The following is a 21,770-nucleotide window of genomic DNA, read 5'->3' as shown; positions in this document are numbered from 1 at the left end:
GTTTTTCACCCTCTTCAGCCTTTGATCCCACGGAGAGGGGCGCGGGAGTCCCCCTGGGGGAGGCCACCTCTCGGCTCCTGCCTGCAATTTCCCACAGTCCTGGTCTTTGCACAAAATCATGTTCCCACAGCCCCGCGGCTGGGATCTGTCCCTGCTCGGGGAGGAGCCCGGGCTTGTCCCGGAGACTCCGTCCCCCAGCACCTCCCGGGGGCGCCCAGGGGCAGGCGGGGCGGCAGGCGGGGCGGACAAAGTCCGGGACTATAAAGGCCGCTGTTCAACGTCGCTGTCAAGTCTCGCAGCGCAGCCAGCAGCCCGCCATGCCCCAGCCCGGAGCCTCAGCCTCAGCGACAGCCCCGACAGCGCGGCCCCGGCGGCCCCGGCGGGGACCCGCGCCTCCGCCCCGACCGCAGCTGCTGCTGCTGCTGCTGCTGCTCCTGGTGATCTGGTGGCCGCCGTCGGGCGACGCGGTGTCCCTGGCCGAGCCGCGCCGACCCGGCCTCCCGGGGCCATCGGACACCCACCCCGAGGCCGAGCCCGATCCCTGGTCCCGGGAGTTGAGGATGCGCTACGAGGACCTGCGGGCCAGGCTCCGGGGACAGCAGCGCTCGCGCGACGCCGCGCCCGGCCCCGCCCCCGCCGTGCGAATCCTCAGCCCAGAAGGTGAGTGGCCCTGGGGACCCCGGGGCTCCCCCGTGTCTGACGGTCCCACGGGCCCAGGCCCCGCCTCGAGGCGCCAGTTTTCCCGCCTCTGAAATGGGTGGGTGGGAACTCTCTGTCCCCTCCGGAGTCCGATGGGCTAGGTGGCCGCCACCTGTTTGCAACGGGCCAGGGCCAGGCTCCCCCCGGGGTGGGACCTCAGTCAGGGGCTGCAGATGTGCAAAGCCAGGCTCAGAGATGCCATGTCCCCCGAGTGCGCACAGGGCCTGGGTACCTCGGGGACCCGGTGGCCAGGCTGGTCCCTGTCCCTGCCCAGAGGTCCAGGAGGAGGGATGAGGGAGCAGCGGGGCGGCCAGCGACCAGCAGAACCTGCAGGAGCCGGATGGGAATCTGACGCAATCCCTCAGCAAGATGTTGGAGTCGCGGGGCAGGCGCCCCAACAGGGGAGGGAGGTTCTCCCTCTGCGCACCCTCCACGGAGGCTCCAGGGGGCGCCGCTGGGACCAAGGAGGGGTGGAAGCAGGGGTCTGGCAGAGAAGGGCACTTCCCCACACGCTCCCAATCCTTGCCCTGCTGTGTGACTCCTGGTAGATCTCTAGCCCTCGCTGAGCCTAGAGCTGGGTTGCAGGCTTTCAGACGGGTCTCCGCAGACCCTCCACACTTGCACCACCCTGGGGGACTGTGTTTTTGGGACCAAGTCATCTGGAATAATGGGGGGCTTGGTGCTCCTCACTCCTTGGTCTTGGCAAGTTTGTAGAATCAGGCTCAGACCTCCTGTGAGGTATTTTTGAGCTTAGCTCAGTGGTCTGTGCCTGTAGTCCTAGCTCCTTGGGAGGCTGAGGCAGGAGGATCACTTGAGCCCAGGAGGTCAAGGCTAGCCTGGGCGACACAGTAACATCCAACCCCAATAAATAAATAAATGATTTTTTTCTTCTTTAATGAGAAGGAAGCAGGCCAAGATTTGAATCTCAGATTCACCGATTATTGGATATACATTCATTCCTTCAGATATTTACTGTGTACACTGTGTGCCCGGCACGGTGGCAACCCAGCCAAGAGGGACTGAGATTCTAGGGAAGATGAAGTACTTACCACGAAATAAAACAAGATGGTTGTTATTTGGGTGGTCTAAAGGGATGGGGCACAGCCACGCTGAGATTCCTGGGAAGAAGCTGTGCAAAGGCCCTGTGGTGGGGTCCTGCTTGGTGTGTTGGCAGCATGGTAACCCCTATTCCTCGCGCACAGTAGGGTGACCAACTCTCTGATCTCTTTTTTTCCCAGTGCGACTCGGCTCCGACGGCCACGTGCACCTGCGCCTCTCCCGGGCCTCACTGACAGAGGGTCTCCCGGAGGCCTACCGCGTGCACCGGGCCCTGCTCCGGCTGTCCCCGACACAGACGAAGTCGTGGGACGTGACGCGGCCGCTGAAGCATCAGCTCAGCCTCAGAGGATCCCGGGCACCCTCGCTACATTTGGGACTGTCGCCGCCTGCGGACCTGCCACTGGCACTGTCGCCCTCCGCCGGGCCTCAGCTGGAACTGCATTTGCTGGCACGAGCCGCCAGGGGGCCCCGCAGCGCGCGTGCTCGCGACTCGGACGGTTGCCCGCTCGGGCCCGGGCGTTGCTGTCGCCTGCAGACAGTCCGAGCGACGCTGGAGGACTTGGGCTGGACTGATTGGGTGCTGTCGCCGCGCGAGCTGCAGGTGAGCGTGTGCGTCGGCGAGTGCCCCAGCCACTACCAGGCGGCCAACACGCATGCGCAGATCAAAGCGCGTCTGCACGGCCTGAGGCCGGACGCGGTGCCCGCCCCGTGCTGTGTGCCCTCCAGCTACGACCTCGTCGTCCTCCTGCACAAGACCGACCGCGGCGTCTCGCTCAGGACCTACGACGACCTCCAGGCCAAAGCCTGCCACTGCGCATGAGCAGCCCCGGCCCCACTCAGTCCGGCGCCTGCGCAATGGAAGTGGCCTCAGTGGTCCCGCCTGTGGAGGGGGCCCGCAGGTCCTGACCGTCAGCTCACTCCCGCTGCCTCCCTCCGCCCTCCCGCCTATTTATGACGTATTTATTATTAACTTATTGGGGTCTCGGCCTGGGAGACGCCCGGTGGAAGGTGTATTTATTAAAAACTCTGGATATGTAATAAAAATGGAGCTGTCTGAACTGATTCTCGTCCAGGATGGGGCTGGGGGACCTGGGAAAGATTCCCAGCTCCTGGCCTCAGTGTCCCCAGGGGAGCTGGGAGGGGGGAGTGGAAGGTTTGGAGCGTGGGTGGCAGGATGTCCTTCAAACAGCAGCCACCAGAGGTGTCCATGGCCAGGGAGGTCTCCCTGACTGCTCTGGGGATTCTCTGTCTCTATATTTTCTTCTGTTTCTGGGACCCTTTGGGGTCTCAGTCTGCCTCTGTCTTTCCTCATCTCTCAGTACTCTTCTCTGGGGGACAGAGGTGGCTCTCTGTCTCTGCCCCAGAGTGGAGTCACCTTTCCAAGCACAGGCCGCCCAGAGCCAGACCCATCTGCCATCGAGTTCATCATTTTGTACCCCCGCCCCTCCCTGAAGAGACCCACCACCCCTCCTGTTTGTGGCATTTCCTTCCATGTTAATGATACCTCCGCTCTTTCATATAAAAAGAGCAGGGAGAAATAAATAAGTGGTGAAGAACACTTTCATGCACATCACATCTCCCAGGTTCCATAAGCATCTTCTTGGCGTTTGCTGAGGTGTGCTGAAGGCAGCACCCCACCTACCAGCCTGTCCCCCTCTGGGCCTTGGAGGGGAATACTGAAGGGGGCTCGGGAGGGATAGAGGATCTCCAGCAATGAGCTGTGTCCCTGGGAATGCCACTGCCATGGAAGCCAACCTGAATGACAGTAGGTGTCCCTGCATGTATTTCGTGAGTGCCAGCTTTGTGCCAGCTTCTGGCTGGGCACTGAGCATGCAGCAGTAACCACACAGACAAGAGCCATTGTTGATGATCTGATGGAGTGGGGGAGACACAGGAGTCTGGAGGGAATCCTGGGGGGCTGGGCGCACTTCAGTGGTGAAGCTCCCCTGGCCTGGGCAAGGCCCTAGGTGCCATCCCAGCACCACACCAAAAATCCTAAGAAAGTGGGCACTGTAGAGGAAATGTGTGGAGACTCAACCCCGGTGGTTCACTAGTGAGGGAAGGAAGGTGGGTTAAGAGGGTCAGGCAGGTGGGGCTTCCTGGCACATACCTACTATCCCAGCTCCTCAGGAGGCTGAGGCAGGAGGATCACGTTTCAGGCCAGCCTCAGCAACTTGGTGAGGCCCTGTCTCATTTAAAAAATGAAAGGACTGGGAGCTGGGCACATGCCTTGTAACCCCAGTGACGCAGGAGGCTGGGGCAGGAGCATCACAAGTTCAAAGTCAGCCTCAGCAACTTAGTGAAGCTCCAAGCAACTCAGCAAGACGCTGTCTCAAAAGAAGAAAGAAAAGGGGCTGGGGGGGCTGGGGATGTGGCTCAGCGGTAGCGCGCTCGCCTGGTATGTGTGCAGCCTGGGTTCGATCCTCAGCACCACATACAAACAAAGATGTTGTGTCCGCCGAGAACTAAAAAATAAATATTAAAAAAAAAAATTCTCTCTTCTCTCTCTCTCTCTCTCCTCTCACTCTCTCTTTAAAAAAAAAAAAAGAAAAAGAAAAGGGGCTGGGGACGTGGCTCAGTGGTAAAGTGTGCCTGGGTCCGTCACTGGGATGACAGCAAAAAAAAATAAATAAATAAATAAAATAATAATAATAAAAGAAAGAAAGAAAGAAAGAAAGAAGCTTTTGGAGCCAATGTTCCCTCCGGTGGGGTTGTTGTAGGGACAGACAGGCAGGGCACCGAGGACAGCAGGAAGCAGTTGTATTTGGCTGCAGCCAGGCTCAGAGGGCACAGCTTTTGCTGTCATCAATCCATCCCCTGAACCCCGAGTTCAGGGGGTTTCAGAGTTTTATACCCAGCATGTAAGGGGAGGGGCCCAGAAGTTCACAGTCTGCAGAAGTTCACAGAAAAGCAGCTTTTTCTTTCACTGTTCTGGGCAAGTTAACCCTTCAAGGACAACCCCTGAGAAGGGAGAGCTTCTTCTCCCCTTTCTTCCCTCCCCCTGCCAGCTGTCACCATGGAGCCCAGTTGGTGACTTATCTTAAAAATGTAGACATCTCTGTGAAGCCCAGCTCAGGGCCAGAGGCCTTGTTTGCACATTTCTACAAACTACTAGACTGGCTACGTCTGTGAAAACTAGTAAGGGGTGTCCAGCACCTGGAGTGCTGGTATCCTCCCGGCCAGTGGCCAAGTAAAACGGGAAGTTTCTCTACGTTGAACTCTTTTGCAGAAACTTTTTTGCTGACAGTCCCCAAATCAGCCATGGGGAAGATTTCTGGAGAAGCCGAGTGAAGACTTTTCTGGGAAGAAAGGCGGGGGGTGCCACTTCAGGGTCAGGGCCCAGCCTGGACACCTGGGAAGGGGGCGAGGGCAGGGCACAGGGCAGGGCTGGGGGTGGGGGCCTGGGGATCTCAGCTGGAGCCGTGGTCTGGGGAGCGTGGGGAGTGCCCGCCAGGAGGAACCCACAGGCACTGAGCCAGCCGCGTGTGTGTCCCAAAGCATTTATTGAGCACCTCCGCGACATCGAGAGGGGGGTGACATGGTGTTGTCAAAGGATGGCCCTTCTCCAGGATGGACCTTCTCTGTCCCCATTGGTCCCACGGGGAGACTGAGGCCCGGGGCCCCAGCAGGGCCTGGAGGACCAAGGCTCCGCCACCGGCTCAGCGCCTGGGGGTGGCGCGCGCCTCCCCGGCCCCGGTGGCGCGGCGCAGGGACAGCAGGTTGCAGTAGACGGGATGCGAGTCGCCGTGGCCGCCCTCGAAGTTCACATAGAAGTCGCCTTCCTCTGCAGCCTGAGCCCTGGGGACAGACACACGGCGGTGAGCTGGGGGAGGACGGGGTGGCGGGGAAGGGAAGGCACCACGTCTCCACATCTGCCCGACGGAGGTCGCCTTGGGGAGGGAGGAGCCACTGACTCAGGGACCCGCGGGTTCAGCCTCCGAACCTCGCCTCCGGACCGGCACCGCGGTGGGGGTTTTGGGGGGAGGTGGTTGTTTTATTTCTTCCTTCCCTAAAGTCGAGGTAGCTCCCCTTTTTCACATAAAAATTGTAGATTTCAGTTTCCTCTTGAAAAAATCCTATAAATGGGATGTTTGTCTGGCCCAGGTCCCCTGAAGCAACAGGGGACTGAGGCTCCCACCTCAAAATCAATTTCTGACCAGGCACAGTGGTGCAGGCTGCCATCCCAATGGCTTGGGAGGCTGAGGCAGGAGGATCCTGAGTTCAAGGCCGGCCTCAGCAACTTAGCAAGATCCTGTCTCAAAATTAGGGGGAAAAAAAGGGGGGGGTGGTGGTGGCTTGGGATATGGCTCAGTGGTTAAGTGGCTCTGGGTTCAATCCCTGGTACATATTAAAAAAAACAAAAATTCTGAGTCTGAGTTTTGGCATCCATGGAAGGAGTCAAGGAGTCCATAAGCTGCCTAGAATGTCCAGTTACGTTGAGACCCCGGGAGAACTCTGTCCAGAACATCCTAACACCTCCTCTTGATAAATGGCTACCTTGAGCCAGGGGCAGCGGCACACACCTCTCATTTCAGCTACTTGGGAGGCTGAGGTAGGAGGATCATGAGTTCAAGGCCAGCCAGGGCAACTTAGCAAGACTTTGTCTCAAAATAAAATAAAGAAGACTGGGGATGTGGCTCAGTGGCAGAGCATTTGCCTCGCATATGTAAGGCCCCGGGTTCCATGGTCAACAGTGTCAAAAAAATCCCAAACATATATATTTATAGCTGGGAGGAACTGGGAGATTCCAGGCAGCCCGGCAGGAAGGGAACTCAGGGCTGTTGATGAGAAAGGAGAAAATATGCAAAGCAGTTGCAAATATGGTTCAAAAGCAGAAGTGGTCTTGGGAAGGGACTCGAAGGCATGGGCTTCCCACGGCACCCTGTGGGGGACACTCGCCTGGCCCTCATGTCCTTTCAGGACCAACCTGGCCTCCGATAACACCCTGGGTGGAGGCGAAGGTCACTTTCACCCTGTTTTCTGGTTGCAGAAATGGAGGTCCTGGGAGGCCTAGGAATGACCGGCCCAGGTCACGTAGTGAGTCAGAAGAGGCACAAGATCAACTGTGACTCCCAGCTCTGTCCAGCCTCTGCAGCCACTTATGTGGGCCAAGCAACTCTTACTAAAGTGTGAATGGCTACCTGGGATGGCTGGCGTGCACCACCACGCTGAGCTGAGCCTCACATCTTGCCCTCTCAGGAACTGTTGACCATGGAGTCTCTGTTCTTCCCCACCTTGGGGCCTCAACCCTTGAAATTCCCTCCTGTCTCTGTCTCTCTCTCTCTTTTTTCTCTCTCTCTCTTTCCCTCTCCCTTTTAGTTGTAGTTGTACTTGGGATTGAACCCAGGGGTGCTAACCACTGAGCCACATCCCCAGTCCTTTTCAAATTTTTCATTTTGAGTCGGAGTCCACTAAGTTGCTGAGGCTGCCTTGAGCTTGTGATCCTCCTGCCTCAGCCTCCTGAGCCCCTGGGGTTATAGGTGTGCACCACCTCTCTCTTCTCCAATCCAGGAAAGTTGAATTCATCTATTGAAGCCCAGTAAAATCTTCTAGAGGCTGGGGTTAGGGGAGAGGAACCCAGATGACCTGTTTAGCATCTTATGTGTGTCAAAGGAGATGGGAGGGCTGTCCCCATTTTATGGGGACGGAAATGGAGTTTCAGAGAAAGTCTGTATCACCCAGGACCTGAATCCTAGCTGCTCACCACTACCACAGAGCCCTCACTGTCCCTCAGACTCACCCCTCTCCCCATCCTCCGAAGTCAGAAACTGGGTTTGCAGGTCACAGAATGGGCGCTGATCCCACACCAAGACTTATGTAATTCTTACCCCAACTCCTTCTCATCTTACAGAAGACTGAGGCCCAGAGAAGGAAAGCTACTTGCCTGAGGTCACCCAGGCTGCAGAAGATCTAGGATTTTTTTTTTTTTTTGTACCAGGGATTGAACTCAGGGGCACGTGACCACTGAGCCCCATCCCAGCCCTATTTTATATTTTATTTAGAGACAGGGTCTCACTGAGTGGCTTAGAGCCTCACTTTTGCTGAGGCTGGCTTTGAACTCGAGATCCTCCTGCCTCAGCCTCCTGAGCCTCTGGGATGACAGGCACTTGCTCTCCACGCCTGGCTGGTTTTTGTTTTTTTTTTCGACAGGGTCTTGCTATGTTGCCCAGGTTGGCCTCAAACCCTGGGGCTACAAGGATCCTCCTGCCTCCGTCCCCAGAGTAGCTGGGACTACAGGTGCGTGTCCCCATGCCCGTCTGGCACAGCTGGGATTTGCATCCTGCTCTGTGGGTCAGGAACGTCACCATGAGCCCCTGCAGGCGAGGCTGGGGGTCACTCACCCATGTCCAGCCCATTGGTGCTTGTCCTCTTGCTGGTCCAGGAATATGTTCTCATAGTCAGGCACGGAGATGCGGTGCAGGGTGGCCCCTGGGGGCTTGGTGCCCAGGCTGCGGCTGCTGTACCTTGGCTGTGAGCCCGAGCTGGGTCTGGAGCCATCCTGAGCACCCGAGGCTTTGCCCGGGCCCAGGCTCCTGGCCCCTCGGCTCCCCCGGAGCCTCCAGACCAGCAGTGGACCAGCGACAGCAAGTCCAAGAAATAGGGCCCCACCGGCCGCAATGGCCCCAATAGTCACTGGGGACAGGCCAGGGGCACAGTTGGGTTCCAGGAAGGCTGAGAGGTTCTGCCAGGCCCCAGTGGCCCTGAGCAGGCACTGCGGAGCTTGCTGTCCAGAGCAGTTGCTCTGCCAGACCTGGTGCCAGGGCAGCATGGCACAGCTGCAGTCTGCCCTCAGCTCAAGGCCACAGCGCAGGGCCAGCGCCCCGTCCACCCTGCTCAGCCGGTTGCCTGTCACATCCAGGAGCTGCAGCTTGTCGAGGTGGGCAAAGAAGAGCGGCGGGAGCTCCCGCAGGTCATTGGCGGACAAGTCCAGGATCTGCAGGCCGCTGGCCCGGAGAGACTGGTTGGAGGGCAGGCTCGGGAGAGACTGGTTGGAGGATCCGCTCCGGAGCAGGCCACTGAAATTCAGGCAGGTGCCCTCAAACTCCCTGGTCCAGTCCACGGGCATTGGCCCTGAGAACAGGCTGCATGACCATCCCTGATTTCCTGGGTTCAGCAGCAGCAGCAGCAGCAGCAGCAGCAGCAGCGACCGCACCGGCAGCACCCACGCCAGGGCGCCCCCCATTCAGGCAACCTGGGTGGAGAATGGCCCGATTCAAAGGCCTGTGGTTGCCCTCACCCTCCCGCCTCTGTTGCTGTCTCAAACCAGCCGCGGCCTCTGCTGAAATAGTTGAATGCAGCCCCGGGTCTGTCGCCCTCTTGGTTGGCTAGGGACGCTGGGGCTCAGTCTTCCCCTCTGCAGAATGGGGACGCGACCACAGTCCCTCGCGGGCTGGGAAGGCAGAGAGGAGACCCTGCGCTGTCAGCCCCTCCACCCCCGACCTTCGGGCCTCGCCGGGTTTCCTCTTTGGGCCCCCTCATTGGCCAAGACGGGACCCTATGCAAATGAGCGGCTGCTCTGGGAACGGCTAGCCCCTCCCCCGGCCCAGCTCAGGGTCTCTCCCAGAACTCGGATCCTGGGATGGGGCTGCGGAAAGGGTCCCCGCTCGGCTCGCAGCCCCATCCCAGGACCGAAGCCAAGCGCCTGGGTCTGACCTTTCGGATCGGGTCCCCGCGCCTTTGCCTCGGCCGTGCAGGAAGCCTCTGGTGCCCACAAGAGGCTCACGCCCGCGCCGAGCGCCCGGAGGGGGTGGTGGCAAGTGCTCCTCAGGCCTCGCACCAGCGACTCTGGGGAAGAGGAACTGGTGGCCGGGTGGAGCGCAGAGGGGAAGACTGAAGATGGCAGTGAGACCCGCCCTCGGCAGGGCCGCGGTCTCTCAGGAGGGGAGGAGGGGAGGCCCAGGGTCCCACTTCCCTCTTGCTGGAACCCAGTGACCTCACGTCCCCCATCTGGACCTCAACTGCCTGCCACCTCGTCAACAGACTCCCAGATCTCAGTTCAGGTGACTCCCCCTGTGCTTCATCGAGTCACTCAACAAACACGACTCATGACCGCCTCGTGAGGGGCCTCAGCCAGGACCCGGGCCTCCAGGGCACCCGCCTTGGGAGAGAACAGAGCTGGACCCACACACCTGCTCCATGGAGTCTGTGCAGGGCCACAAGGAGGGACAGGATCCTGGAAGGAAGGCTTCCTGGAGGAGGAGGGGTCACGATCGGGGCTTCAACACATGGGTAGGAGTTTGCCGAGGATTCCTAGAATCCAGTTGGCTCTCCAAGCTCCAAGCCGCCAGTGTAGACACAAAGCTCCAGCTTATGTTCAAGGGTGCCTCTGGGTTGGAGGGGCTGAGAGGAGGGCTCCTGTGGGAGGGGACATGGTTCTCAGGCTTGGACAATGACTTCAAGTGACTAACAGAAAGGAGCACATTGCAGATTTGAGGCACAAAGATCCCAGGGCAGGAGGAGCTGGTGGTGTGGGCAGGGGCAGGCAGTCTAGGCTAAATCTCGGGGCTTTATTCCCAGGGCCAGCGTTCCATCCGAGGGACAGTGACCAAAGTGCAATTTGGGAAAGGGTCTCAGCTGCACTCAGGCCCTGGTGTCAGACAGGCCAGGTTCAAATTCATTCCAGCCGCGACTCACTGAGTGACGCCAGCCACTCTGAGCCTCAGCCTCCACATCTGTAAAATGGGGTGATTGCTAACAGGTTTCTCCTGGACTTTGAGAGGATGAGAGTCTACTCCAAACTCAAAGGAATGGTCACAGATTTTGGGCCAAGACCTTGCAGAAGTCTTGGAAATTGTTCCTCGATGCACCTAAATATGCTTGCTCTAGCTGGGTGCAATGGTGCACCCCTGTATTCCCACACCAGGAGGCTGAGGCAGGAGGATATCAAGTTTGAGGCCAGCCCCAGCAACCCAGTAAGACCATGGCTCAAAATAAAATCAAAAGGGCTGGGGATGTGGCTCCAAGGTAGAGCACCCAGGGTTCAGACCTGGGACGGGGGGGAACGAGCTTGCTCTTCACAAGAAAATTGCAAATCACAAATCCCAGCTCTGAGATATGGTTCACCTATCAGATGGGCAAAGACCCAAAAGCACAATGACAGTCTGTGTTGGCTGGACAGTGGGGACGCAGGCGACCCAGAATGGTGTTGGGGAATGTCCCCTTGGGCCTCTGGGCATTGTGAACTGTCCCGCCGCGGGACACCATGGTCACAAAGAGGCACGGAGAGGTGGTGGCTCGAACCTGGCTGAGTCGGGGAGGCGGGAGTGGGATGGGGGTGGGGGGTGTTGAGTGACAGAAGCTACACAGTTCTCAGTCTGCAAAGCAGTTGCATGGATGCCAGGGGCCAGGGAGGAGAGCGGGAGTGGCCCTAGTGGGGACAGTTTCCTCTTGGGTTGAAAATGAGACAGGATCCTGGCGACGGTACATGGACTAAATGGCCCTGAAGTGTTTGTTTGGGCGCCAGGTGGGAACCCAGGGCCCTCCCTGCACCTGCGAAGTACACTCTCCCACCACCACGCCCCCAGCCCCAGTGATTCACTTTGAAGTAACTTAAAATGGCCAGGCGAGGGCGCCCGTGAGCCCATCATCCCAGTGGCTCGGGAGGCTGAGGCAGGAGGATCGCTAGTTCAAAGCCAGCCTCAGCAAGAGCCAGGCGCTAAGCAACTGTCTCTAAATAAAATCTAAAAAGGCTGGGGATGGGGCACCCCTGGGCTCAATCCCTGGTATCAAAAAATAAAAACAAATAAATAAATTCACCCTACTTAAAAAAAAAAAAAGGAACAAGGGCTAGGGTTGTGGCTCAGTGGTGAGCGCTCTCCTGGCATGTGCGAGGCCCTGGGTTCAATCTTCAGCACCACATAAAAATAAATGAACAAAATAATAAATGCACTGTGTACAACTAAAAAATAAATATAAAAAAAGATGAAATAGAAAGCAGAGGGGCTGGGGATGTGGCTCAAGCGGTAGCGCGCTCGCCTGGCATGCGTGCGGCCCGGGTTCGATCCTCAGCACCACATACCAACAAAGATGTTGTGTCCACCGAGAACTAAAAAAATAAATAAATAAATATTTTAAAAATTCTCTCTCTCTCTCTTAAAAAAAAAAACAAAAATAAAATAAATAGAAAGCAGAGAAGACGAGAGGCGTGAGATCATTCACCCCAGCTTTGTTTATTATACAGAAACCATCGCTCAGAGTTCCTCTCTCCCGGGGGTGATGAGAAGAAAGGATCTCTGGGGCCCCTAAGGAAAGACTCACTAGTTTTCTTCAAGTCTATTCTTTTTTCCTTGGGACACCCGCAGCCACGTGATGCTGAGGATGGAACCCAGGGCCTCCCATGTGCCAGGCGAGCGCTCACCTCTGAGCCCGGCCCTGTATTTAGAGACAGGCCTCGCTGAGTTGCTGAGGCTACCTTTGAACTTGAGATTCTCCTGTCTCAGCCTCCAAGCCGCTGGGATTACAGGTGTGCACCACGGCACCCAGCCTCCACCAGTCCTTATTAAGCTGGGCAGGGGTCTGAGAGCTGGGGACAGAGGCGTGAACAACACAGATATACCTCTGCCCTGGGGGGGGAGGGGTGTCACAGCTGGTGGGGACAGGGAAGCTGTGGGATCCAGAATCCATCAGGAAGCAGGAAATAGAGTAAGCCAAGCAGCGGGAGAGACAGAAAGAAACATAGACGCAGGAGGAAGAGAGGATGGTAGCAACTTTTTTTTTTTTTTTAAGAGATGGGGTCTCTCAATATTGGCCAGGCTGGTTTTGAACTTCTGGGCTCAAGTGATCCTCCTGCCTCAGCCTCCCAAGTAACTGGGATGACAGGTACATAACACTGCTAATAGCAACTTTTTAATGGTGTGATCAAGGAAGCTCTTATGGAGAAAACAGCTTTTGAGTAAGGAGGTGTGAAAGTGGGAGGACTTCCATGAAAAAGGTCAGCCTGTGCAAAGGTCCTGTGATGGGAACAGACCTGAGTAGACATCAGATGTCTTCAGGGGTTTAGTTCAGGCTGCTGTAACAAAAATACTATAAACTGGGGGCGGCTTATGAAGCACAGATATTGCCAGGAGCAGTGGCACACATCTGGAATTTCCAGCAACTCATGAGGCTGAGGTAGGAGGATCCAAAGTTCAAGGCCCGCCTCAGCAAATTGGTGAGGCTCCATCTCAAAATAAAAAAATAAAAAGGAAGGCTGGGGATGTGGCTCAAGCGGTAGCGCGCTCCCCTGGCATGCGTGCGGCCCGGGTTCGATCCTCAGCACCACATACCAACAAAGATGCTGTGTCCCACGAAAACTAAAAAAATAAATAAATATCAAAATTCTCTCTCTCTTTAAAAAAAAAAATAAATCAAATACAAATTAAAAAGGACTGGGGTTGTAGGCCAGGGTGTCAGAGCAACCCTGGGTTCAATCCCTGATACTGCACCCACCTCCTGTTACCATCCCAAAGGGGACTAGATGTCAACATATCAATCTTGGAAAGGGACACAAAATTTCGGTCCCTTAGCACCAAAATGCTAAATGGAAAAAAAAAAAAGTCCATCAAAAAATTTCTAGATTTCATTTGAATAAAGAAACTGGGTGAAACAAGGAACACAAGGAACAGACACCCATGGTCACCTCTGAGTGGCAGCCAAGGGGACAGAGACCCTCCCTGGGGCCGGGTCACAGTTTCCACCCTGGCGTGCGAGCGCAGTCTCCTGGAGGCCCTGGATGCAGACCCGGAAGCCAGGCGCTGTGTGGAGGAGAAGCCCTGGGAGGGGGCCAGGGGCCCGGGAATGTCTCGGGCAGCCTTGGGGGGTGGGGTGTCTAGCTCAGGGCCTCTCAGAAAAGGAGGAAATGAGGAAATACGGAAATGAGGGGACACCAGACGCACTGCCACAGAGGGTGGGGGATGGGCAGCTGGGGCCTGGGACGCTCGGTTTTCAGGGGGTCCTGGGGGTTCTGGGGCCTCCAGGGTCCGGGAATCTGGGGGCCTTGGGGTCTCAGGCCTGAAGGACCTGGAGTCTGGAAGACTTGGGGTCTGGGCCCTCCTGGGAGCCCCAGCCCCGCCTCCGGAAGGGGCCAGCTGTGGGCTTTGCCAGGCCCCACCCTGACGCAGGGAGCTAGGAGGTGGCCAAGGGCAGACCTCTGGGTCCCCTCCCCTCCCCACCTGCCACACCTGGGCCCCAGGCAGGGCCACCTGTCAGCACAGAGACCTCCAAGACTCCAGAAATGGCTCTAGATAGAGACACCAGGATCTTCCCAGACACCCCCAGGGACACCCAGCAGATCTTCAAGATCCCAGAGGCCCCCAGAGCCCCCCGAGAACCCAGGGAGACACAGGCAAGCCCAGCAGCCCAGAGGGACCCAGGGAGGGACTTTCCTGGGGCCTCCCGGCTCCAGGGCCATCAGTTTGTGATCCCCCCAGTTGAGCCCCGTCATTCCACACCTGGGCTCCCTACCCACCCTGTGCAGGTGCTGCTAGGACCCCTCGCCAAGGTCTGGCCAGGGCTCTGCCCCCAGGGACCCCAGTCCTGATCAGGTCTGCCCTCCCCCTCCTCCCGCCCCTGGCCTCTCTCACTCACCTGGACCAGCCCCTCCTCCCACCCTGAGACCACCCTGAGTCAGGTCCCCTTCCTGGCTTCCTGCCTTGTCCTATCCTCCCTGGGACATCCTCAGGGCTGGGGACTTGGAACACCCTCCCCCAGGTCCAGCTGCTCTGGGAATCCACTCACCCAGAGAGGGTGGAGGGCAGGGGCCAGGCAGGCAGCTGAGGTCCCCCATGGTGCTTGAGGAGCTGGAGGTCGGAATCAGAGGCAGGGGTGACCACCAGAGGCCAGACCAGGGCTGGAACTTAGCCAAGGATGGCTGAGTCCCCTTCAGCTCATCCCCAGTGATGGGACCCAAGACCAGGGCCTGAAGATCTCTGTGCCTTGACATCCCCTTCTGTAAAATGACAATAGCCAGCGCGATGGCATATGCAGACAACCCCAACAGCTGGGGAGGCTGAGGCAGGAGGATCACAAGTTCAAAGCCAGCCTCAGCAACTTATCGAGGCCCTAAGCAACTCAGCGAGACCCTGTCTCTAAACACAAAATAGAGCTGGGGAGGTGGCTCAGTGGTCCAGTGCCCCTGAATTCAGTCCCCAGTCCTCAAAATAAATAAATCGAAGACGATAATAGCGCCGCAGTGTAAGGTGGCTGTGGGGACAGCAATGGGCCTGGAACCACAGTCACCTTTGTGAGCATGAACTAGCACTTGGCCCTGGAAACACTGAGTGATTGACACACGGAGTGTCCAGTGGGGGAAGGGGTGGGTAAACGGTGGCCCAACCTTCCACGGAAATTGCCTTTGGGGGGTCAGGCTGGGGTGGCCGGGGCACCGTTTCCCTCTGTCTGCTGGGAGGGAGGCAGGCGCCCGGCCAGCGGGGACGTGAGAAGCCACTAAGGGCCTTGGGGAGGGCAATGGGCGAACTGGTTGGCCAAGCAAGCGTGTCGCACATGCTAAGTTGCATTTCTTGGCTGAGGGCTGATCTGGTCGCAGGTGGCCACAGGGCCCTCGGGGGAGCAGTCGTCAACCTCAGCCGGAAGGAGAGTCGGTCACCCGCGCCCGGAGCCCGAGCGCCCTAATGTGCGCATGCTCCGCGCGGCCCCGGGAGCCTGCTCGTTGGCGCCCCCTGGGGGCCCCTTCCCTCCCTCCCTCTTTTCCTGTTCTTTTCCGTCGTTGATGGGGCTTTCATTTTTATTTATTTTTTATTTTTTGGTCGTGCTGGGGACGGAACCCAGGGCCTTGTGCATGCGAGGCAAGCACTTTGCCGACTGAGCTAGGTCTCCAGCCCTGATTTTTCATTTTCATTTTTTAGCTGTGCACGAACACACAGTATCTGTCTTTATTTTTAGGTGCCGAGGGTCGGGCCAGGACCTCACTAGTGCTAGGTGGGTCTCTACCGCTGAGCCACAACCCCAGCCCCTTCCTTCCTGTCTCTTTACCTGCCTCGAAGAGCATCCTGAGTCCCCTTCCAAATCATCAGGCCCTTGAATTCCAGCCTTAGGGTCTGCATCTCAGGACACTAAATTAAGACGCTGTACCTCGGGGCTGGGAGTGGCGCTCGGTGGCAGAGCGCTTGGCCAGGATGACTGAGGCCCCGGGTTCCCGCTCCAACAGATGGAGCGATATGAAGGAAAACAGTCATGCGACGCTTAATGACTCGGACATGTGCTAAGAAATGCGTCATTAGGTGATTTCCTCGCTGATGGGTCTCACAAACTGAATGGTCACTTGGTGATATGATCTTAGGGGACCAACATCACATTGGGTCTGTCCTTGACCCAAATGTCTTTAAATGACATTCTCAAAGGTACTATTTAAACTGGCCCCGTGAGGCCCACCTGTAATCCCAGCGGCTAGGGAGGCTGAGGCAGGAGGATGGAGAGTTCAAAGCCAGCCTCAGCAATTAGGGGCTCTAAGCACCTCAGGGAGACCCTGTCTCTGCAATGCAAAGAAGGGCTGGGGATGTGGCTCTGTGGTTAGGTGCCCTTGGTTCAATCCCCGGTACCAAAAGAAAAAAGAAAAAAGCCCTCTACAGAGTTGACGTTTTAAATAACTAGTAGAAGCAGCCAGGTGTTGGTGTCTTAATTAGTATTAAGCCATGAATCTTCACAGTGGCCTCTCAAACTAGGTGGTGACGTTAGCTCCTTTGTACATATGAGGAAACTGAGGCACAGCATCTTCAAGTCAAGAGTCTACAGCAGCTGAAGACCTGCCCAGATCTGCACGGCGGACCCCTAGGCCACACAGCACGCAGAGACAAGAGTGATCTGTCCGAAGGCACTTGGAAAGGTTCCAGAGCAAGGCCACTGGCCCCAGGGAAGCTTCATGTTGCTCTGGACACGTGTGTCAGACTTGATTTCACAGTGGGGACTGCCTGGTAGTAAAAAGAGAGATGGGACTTGGGTTAGGGCTTGGCATCCATGGATGACAGTTCCAGGACCCTTCCAGGACACCAAACTCCTTGGCTGCTCAAGTGCCTGTGTAAAGTGGAGTAGTATTTGCATAGAACCTGCACAATCCTCCCACAGACCTTCAATCATCTCCAGACTAAAATCCCAGCAACTTGGGAGGTTGAGGCAGGAGGATCCCAAAATTGAGGCCAGCCTCAGCAAATTCATGAGGCCCTGTCTCCAGGTAAAAAATTAAAAGGGCTGGGGATGGAGCTCAGTGGTAAAGCAACCCTGGGTTCAATCCCAGGGTCTCTAGCTGGCTTACAATGATGTGATGAAAATACACTGTATCCATTTCTGATACAACCAAAATGCTAGTCAAATAGTTGTTACAGTATATTGTTTAGGAAATGATGACAAGAACAGTCTCTGTATATGTTGGGTAGTTTTTTTGTTCGCTTTACTGCTGAGCTACATCCACAGTCCTTTTATTTATTTATTTGTTTTTGAGACAGGGTCTCACTAAGTGGCTCAGGGTCGAAGTTGCTGAGGCTGGCCTCAAACTTTCGATCCTCCCACCTCATCTTCCTGAGTTGCTGGGATTACAAGTGTCCGCCATCACGTGGGGTTCTGTGGGGTTCCACCCTAGGGATACTTTCAATCTACAGTGGGCTAATCCATGGAATGTCCGAATATGGAGGGGTGTCTGAGTGCAGCTTCGTTTGCTAGGTTTGATTTAAAACAAAAAGGGTGGGGTGTGCATGGGAATTGAACTCAGGGGCACTGTACCCCTGAGACACATCCCCAGCCCTATTTTGTATTTTATTTAGAGACGGGGTCTCACTGAGCTGCTTAGCGCCTCGCTTTTGCTGAGGATGGCTTTGAACTCGTGATCCTCCTCCCTCAGCCTCCTGAGCTGCTGGGATGACAGGCGTGCGCCACTGTGTCAGGCTGATTTTTGAAACCTTGGTCAGGATTTGTTCATTCCACGTATATTTACTGAGTACCTTTTGGCCAAACTCCTACTCTTGGGGAGCTGACATTCTAGTAGGAGAGATATGTAAATCGTAAAGTAACAAATTATAAAAGAAGTTAGGAAATAATTGTGTGATGGACAAAAAGTTAAGCATCAGGGGGAATCTGTGAGTAGGGTGGGATGTTTTGCAGGTTTTAATTTTTTGGTAGATTTTGGGGGTACATGAGTGTGTGTGGGGGGGTGCTGGGGAAAGAACCGGGGGGGGGTTTGAAGTTTTGAAGTTAGTTAAGGAAGATTGAAAATGACAACGACCAAACAGAACAAAAAGGAAAAAGAATAGATGTTTTTAGGTGATTGAATGACTGGAGATTTTTTTCTGAATTTTTCTCCTGTGTCATGAAACAATTCAGCACAAAAGTGTGTAAACACGTATATGGAAGCCAATCTGATAACATGGGCAAGATCAGGGGAAGCCGCCTAGATTTCCCACCAGAACTTGGGGGTTCCGGGTGGTTCCCAGGGGCTTGGGGTGTTCCAACTAAGTTCAGGTTTTGTGTTTTTGCTGCCATCGTGTGGTCATACTTGGAAATGCAGTCTCTGACATCGGCCGGGGGAAAAAAAAACGTCTCCTGGTTCTCTGCGTCCTATCAGGCCACACAGGAATTGAGCAGAAGGAACATCGGTGGTGTTTCATTAATCTTTCCATATTAAATATTTACTGAGTGCCTACTGTATGCCATGACGTGTCCTAGGCATGAGGACACAGCATGGAACAAAGCAAATTCCCCACCTTCATGAAACAAGAGGTCGCTGGGGACAGAGGAAATAGACGTGCAAAAATTAACAAATAAGATTTCAAGGATGATTCATCAGGGTGATGTAATCCAGAGGGAGGCTGGAGGGCCTTTCTGAAGAGGTGTCATTGGAGCGGAGGCCTGAAGGACAAAAGGCCCGCATGGGGGGAAGGGTATCCTGAGCAGGAACGGCAGCCAGTGCAAAGGCCCTGGGGTGTGAATGAGTATATTCACATGATGGTGGGAAAGTGTTCAGTGCACAGCAGGCAGCTACTCCCCAGTGTTATTACTACCCAGAAGACCCTCAAAGGGAAAGAAGGAACTTAGGGAGCTATGGAAGCTCCTTCCTTCATCAGTAGGAAGAGGGGCTGAAGTTCTGGAAAAAACAGGTGAAGGAGTCTACCACGCGGCCTGCGCAGTGGTTTCATTAATGAGGTTCTAGGCATAAAGTTAGTTAGACGAGATCGAAATAAAAACACACAGACTCAGTTACCTTAATTCTATTGCTAGGTCCGAGACGGCTCCCCTCTCTGGTTCGCTCCTCTAGCGGCCCAGCAGGGCAGCAAGGATTACTCAGGGCTAGCAGGAGAGAGAGAGCGAGCACGCCGGGGAGTAGCCTTTTATTAGGGAACCAGAGATTCAGGGGAGAATTCCATCCAATGAAGGTTGAGGGGGGGCTGCACTCCAAGGTCAGGGTCAGCGATTGGGTCCCCGGGGTCAGTGGTCAGGCACACCCCCACACGGATGGGCTCTCTCATCAGGAGAGGGACGGGAAAAACTTCGACATTTGCCAAAGTGCCTCAGACCCTCAACGGGAGGCACCCGATCACGTGTGAGAATGGCGTCCCACAAAGGAGGGGTGTTGCCAGTTCACCCCAAGTTTGGGACTGGGTATCTGCTCCCTGCTGTGTGTCCTCAGACCAGTTGCTCTGCTACTCGGAGTCCACTTTCTCCTTTGCAGAACAGGGATGCCTCGGTGCCTGCTGGGAAGATTCAGGGAAGGTACTGAAGCCCTTGGGAGCCTGCTCCTAGTTGAGGAATCAAGGGCTACAGGGGAGATGACCCGGGACAGGCACGGGGAGAGACAGGGAGGGAAAGAGCCCTGTTGGAGATTTGCCCACTGACGGGCAGGCGGTGCTGTGTACTGAGCCACTGGGGGACAGTGTGGACACTCGTGTCAGAGTGACCCTGCTTAGTGACGGTGGGGCTGGGCAGACAGGGCCCCGGGTGTCTGGGAGGTTGTCCCAGAAGTCCCTTGGGGGTCCAGGCACTCGGTGAAGTCGCGGGTGGCAGTGTGGCCCTGCCCCATTCCCTGCCATGGGGTCGCCTGGTGTTCCACAGGATGCCTCCAGGGACCCAGACAGAACGCTGGAGGTACCCTCTGGGGGACCCCAGCAAAGGTGACTTTGAGACTCCTTGGTGCCCTTCTGAGCCTCAGTTACCCCATGTTAACGCGGGAGAAGAACTTCGGCCCCTTCCCGGGCTCCTGGGGGTGGGTGGGTGTTACAGGATTCTGAGAGCCACCCGTCCCAGGGCCTGGTTGACTCCCAAGCTCTCCAGGGAGGAACACAGGCAGGGCCGGGTGGGGGTTTGCCTTGTAGGCAGCAGGAGCCACAGAAGGTGCTGTGGGGGGAGCAGCACCCGCCGGGCTGGCCTTCCTGGGGGAGGGCGGCCACAGGTCCCGGCCAAACCCTGCTGTGTTCTTTCTCTTGCCTGGACTCCCTTGAAGCCCTATGGGTTGGGGCACATCCGATGGCTCAGAGTGGTCACTGGGGTTCACCTGGCACCTGAGCAACGCCACACAGTGGGGCCGGCCACAGCCAGGGCTCAAACACGGGTGCAATCCCCACTTCAGAACCCGGGACTGTTGAGGGACGGCCCCAGTGTCGCCCCTGTCGGCCCCGCCCCCCCAGCCCCAACCCACCCGTTTCCACCAGCTGCTGTGGCTGCTCTCTTCCCGGTGTTGTTTGGGTTTTAATTTTTGTGTTGCATTTAGAAAATTACCCGTAATTACAGCTTCGGAGAGGAAACGGCCTCGGAGTGCAGCCCCGGCTCTCCAGCTGTGGCCCGCCGCCCACGCACAGCTGGGGAGGGGCTGCAGGGGCCCCAGGCGCAGCTCCCGGCCCCCCACAAGACCCCGCTTGAATGGCAAGGATGTGGGAGGCCGCTGCCTCCTCCTATGGAGAGGAATAAATCCATCCTTAGGAAAACCACGGCCGCCTTCTCCCCAGGACTGCGGCACCCGGGCCTCTCGAAGAACATTCATGGGTCCCCACCTCGGTCCTGGTGGGTGTGGGGGTCCCGGAGCTAGGGGCGGCACCGGCTGTCAAAAGATTGCATGATGCACGATTTTTGTAACAGTGACAAGTCCAACCAAGGCCAGTGTGGAAACAGTGATGCGGGGGAGGTGGCCCGGGAAGGCCTGGAGGAGGAAGGGGAGGGGGAAGGGCTGCGCAGGAGGAAGAACGGGGAGGAGTCGTTGTCCTCCCGGTGGTGACAAGAAGGAACTGTTGGTTGAAGGAGGAGCCAGAGGAGGCCAGGACAGGGGTCGGAGGAAACTCTCCAGGTGGAAGAAAGATAAGACTGTGGAAGATGTATGGAAGGGTGGCGGGGTGGAAGGGAGAGGAGGTGCCCCCTCTGCGCAGACTCCCTTCTCCGTAAGCAGAGCTGCCTTCGGGCTCCCCCAGGAACCACCCTGACCCCGCGGGGCTGGTATTTGGAGGACTAGGCAGTGGCGACTCACCACCTACCCCTCCAAACCGACTCAGCTGCAGTCCCCGAGCAGCCACACGGGGGCGACATGGAGCCCACATAGAGGAGGCAAGGCTGGGATGCAGTCTTGACCCTGAGCAATCTTGGACTCTAAATCAATTACCAGATCTGCCCTGCCCAGGACGCTTGCCCAGCTGGGCACCTTTCCCGGTGCAACTTTCCTGTCATATCATTTTAACTCTGTAGAAGTGGGGAGATCCCTTTCCTCATGCATGGGGTCTTGGCCACTATTCTTGTAACCAAAGATAGGTTCACAAGAGAAAAGCATATTGAATGTATTGAAAATGTATTGAAATAAAAGTTTTCCGTGAGCTGGGAGACTTTGGAAATGAAGACCAAAGGCCCAGGAAAACTATTTGTATTCCTGCCTCCCCTGTAGAAACGTGATTGGACAAAATGGCAAGCTACAGAGGGGTGAACCCCAGCAAGACCTCTGTTCATATTCTTCTTGGTCTCTGAATGGGCAGGACGCTTCTAGAAAGAGGGTCTTCTAGTTAGACGGAGAAGAGTGATCTAAGCCCCTCCCCTGCATGCTGGGGTTGAAACCAGAG

At 56.4% G+C, this 21,770-nt stretch overlaps 2 protein-coding genes across 2 annotated transcripts; one reads left to right on the top strand and one right to left on the bottom strand.

Moving 5' to 3' along the window:
* Positions 1-317: 317 nt before the first annotated feature.
* Positions 318-2,779, top strand: Gdf15 (growth differentiation factor 15). Its single transcript, XM_026389878.2, has 2 exons — positions 318-660; positions 1,938-2,779. Exons 1-2 carry the CDS (start codon positions 318-320, stop codon positions 2,576-2,578), a joined length of 984 nt encoding a protein of 327 aa, XP_026245663.2. The 3' UTR covers positions 2,579-2,779.
* Positions 2,780-5,256: 2,477 nt separating this feature from the next.
* On the bottom strand, positions 5,257-9,510 carry Lrrc25 (leucine rich repeat containing 25). The gene is made up of 3 exons (XM_026389789.2): positions 9,412-9,510; positions 8,100-8,950; positions 5,257-5,556 (listed from the first exon to the last, which is right to left on the bottom strand). The coding sequence occupies exons 2-3, from the start codon at positions 8,939-8,941 to the stop codon at positions 5,418-5,420; spliced, it is 981 nt and encodes a 326-aa protein (XP_026245574.1). The 5' UTR covers positions 8,942-8,950; positions 9,412-9,510; the 3' UTR covers positions 5,257-5,417.
* Between the last annotated feature and the right edge of the window lie 12,260 nt (positions 9,511-21,770).

The sequence above is a fragment of the Urocitellus parryii genome, chromosome 3, assembly GCF_045843805.1.
Source record: "Urocitellus parryii isolate mUroPar1 chromosome 3, mUroPar1.hap1, whole genome shotgun sequence".
In the NCBI taxonomy this organism is placed as follows: Eukaryota; Metazoa; Chordata; class Mammalia; order Rodentia; family Sciuridae; genus Urocitellus; species Urocitellus parryii.
This window is presented reverse-complemented; position numbering and strand designations above follow the sequence as displayed.